Source organism: Alligator sinensis, unplaced genomic scaffold (genome assembly GCF_000455745.1).
Source record: "Alligator sinensis unplaced genomic scaffold, ASM45574v1 scaffold1086_3, whole genome shotgun sequence".
NCBI classification, from domain to species: domain Eukaryota; kingdom Metazoa; phylum Chordata; order Crocodylia; family Alligatoridae; genus Alligator; species Alligator sinensis.
In genome coordinates this window covers 2,448,134-2,449,741 of record NW_005841975.1, presented here as the reverse complement: position 1 = coordinate 2,449,741, position 1,608 = coordinate 2,448,134, and the positions used below count along the sequence as shown (strand labels likewise).

Below are 1,608 nucleotides of genomic sequence, written 5' to 3'. Positions count from 1 at the left end.
CCAGATACACAACCCAGGGGCCAGAAGTGGCACACAGAGCAGCTGTTGTGACACCACTACAACACAGTATTTGGACACAGCCTTCCAAGCCCCCAAAACAAACATGCTAGCAGGTCTCTCAGCTGGACAAAGTAGGATTTAACAGCTAGAAGCCATGACCCACCAACACTAACCTGCAATTTGAAGACTACCTAACAAGTAACCAGAGATACCTGCTTTCATTCTTTAGTTTAGAAAGTGTCATGAGTGGCTTGTGGATATCTGTCCCTTGCACCTGAATACAGCAGCATGAGGTGGTTAATACTGCTTCCCACCAACCACCCCCAGCTACATCCAGCCTAGATAAATCTGTCACCCTGTTTTAGCAGTCACAAGGCTGCCTGATGATTCTTAGCAGTAGGAGGCGGCGACAATTTGCTCATAGTAGAGGGGGTGTTAACAGGAGGCAAGACAAACTTCCCACTTTAGAGACTGGACTTCTGCAAGGCCCTGTTCACCTGGTTTTTCCTTTTTTATTTAAAAGGACAATTATTTCTAGTATTTTAAGTAAAAGCCAATTAGTATCAATAAAAAGCGAGTACACCCATCTGTTGAGTCCTAAAGCATTTTGGCAAAAGGCTTATGTTGCTACCAAAAGAGTGACTGAGAACGCTGCAGGTAGCATTTCTATCTCCTCCTTCCTTTGTTCCCAGTTAAAGTAGTTAGTTTAACTTGCCAAAGTGAATGTGCAAAGCAATGTTAACATGCTCCAAAGTCCTGAAAATATATTGGTTTTGCAACACCATTCCAGAGGCTTTGGGCCATTGGGGAAAGATTGTGATTTCATTGAATACAGTTCCTTCTTGTCCCCATTGAATATTGCTAGTTGAAAGCAAGAAAACTCTTTTGTCAATCAACTCCAAACTGCTTGGCTGCATATAATCTGAACAGGGAAGAGTCTAATGTTTTGACAAAATTCCCTTCATGAGTACATCAAAGGTTTTTTGTTCACTTATGCAGCGAGTAGTAAGCACACTTTAATGTTGCAGTACTTACAAATAGCTTTGCTGCTGTTTTTGTCAGATGTTGGAGATTTTACTTCTTGTTCAAGTTCTAGACAGACAAGGGAAAAAAGTGAAGTTTAACATGCGTCCCATTTAAATTCCTTTATATTAAAACACCTGCCTCAGTTCTATTAAAAGGACCTACGTTTTCCTTTGCTAGGTCTGTCTCTGTCTCTCTATCTTAATCAGCATACTTGTGTTCAGTCCAGTTTAGTCCAGATTCTTTCTGACAGCAGGGCCCACTGTGGCTTGGGTGTTTTCATTCCTCCAACAAAGGGCAGAGAAGTAAGATGTATGTTCAAACTCCCCTGGGTTGAGAGGTACATAAAACCTGAGCCTCCCACTTGCTGGGCCAGTGCCAAAGCCATGAGGCTATTGAGCTAACAGGAGAAAGGGCCCTCCCTTCTCTTCTCACTAATCATGGTTTTTCAGGTAACCCTTACAACTGATACCTAAGAAAATTTATGTCTTCTACAGGGAAGGACTTGGTGCTGGAGATCGCCATCTCCTATCCCTGTCAGTCCCCAGTGCTCTTGCCTCTGTCACCTGAGGTTTTACACACAGA

General features: G+C 42.8%; 1 protein-coding gene across 1 annotated transcript in view; it reads right to left on the bottom strand.

Annotated features, from left to right (window-relative positions):
• RYK (receptor-like tyrosine kinase) overlaps positions 1-1,608 on the bottom strand; it is an 83,580-nt gene that overhangs the window by 44,755 nt on the left and 37,217 nt on the right. Inside the window, exon 6 of the mRNA XM_025200828.1 lies at positions 1,036-1,092. Within this exon, the coding sequence (XP_025056613.1) occupies positions 1,036-1,092 (57 nt within the window). The remainder of the gene's footprint in view (positions 1-1,035; positions 1,093-1,608) is intronic.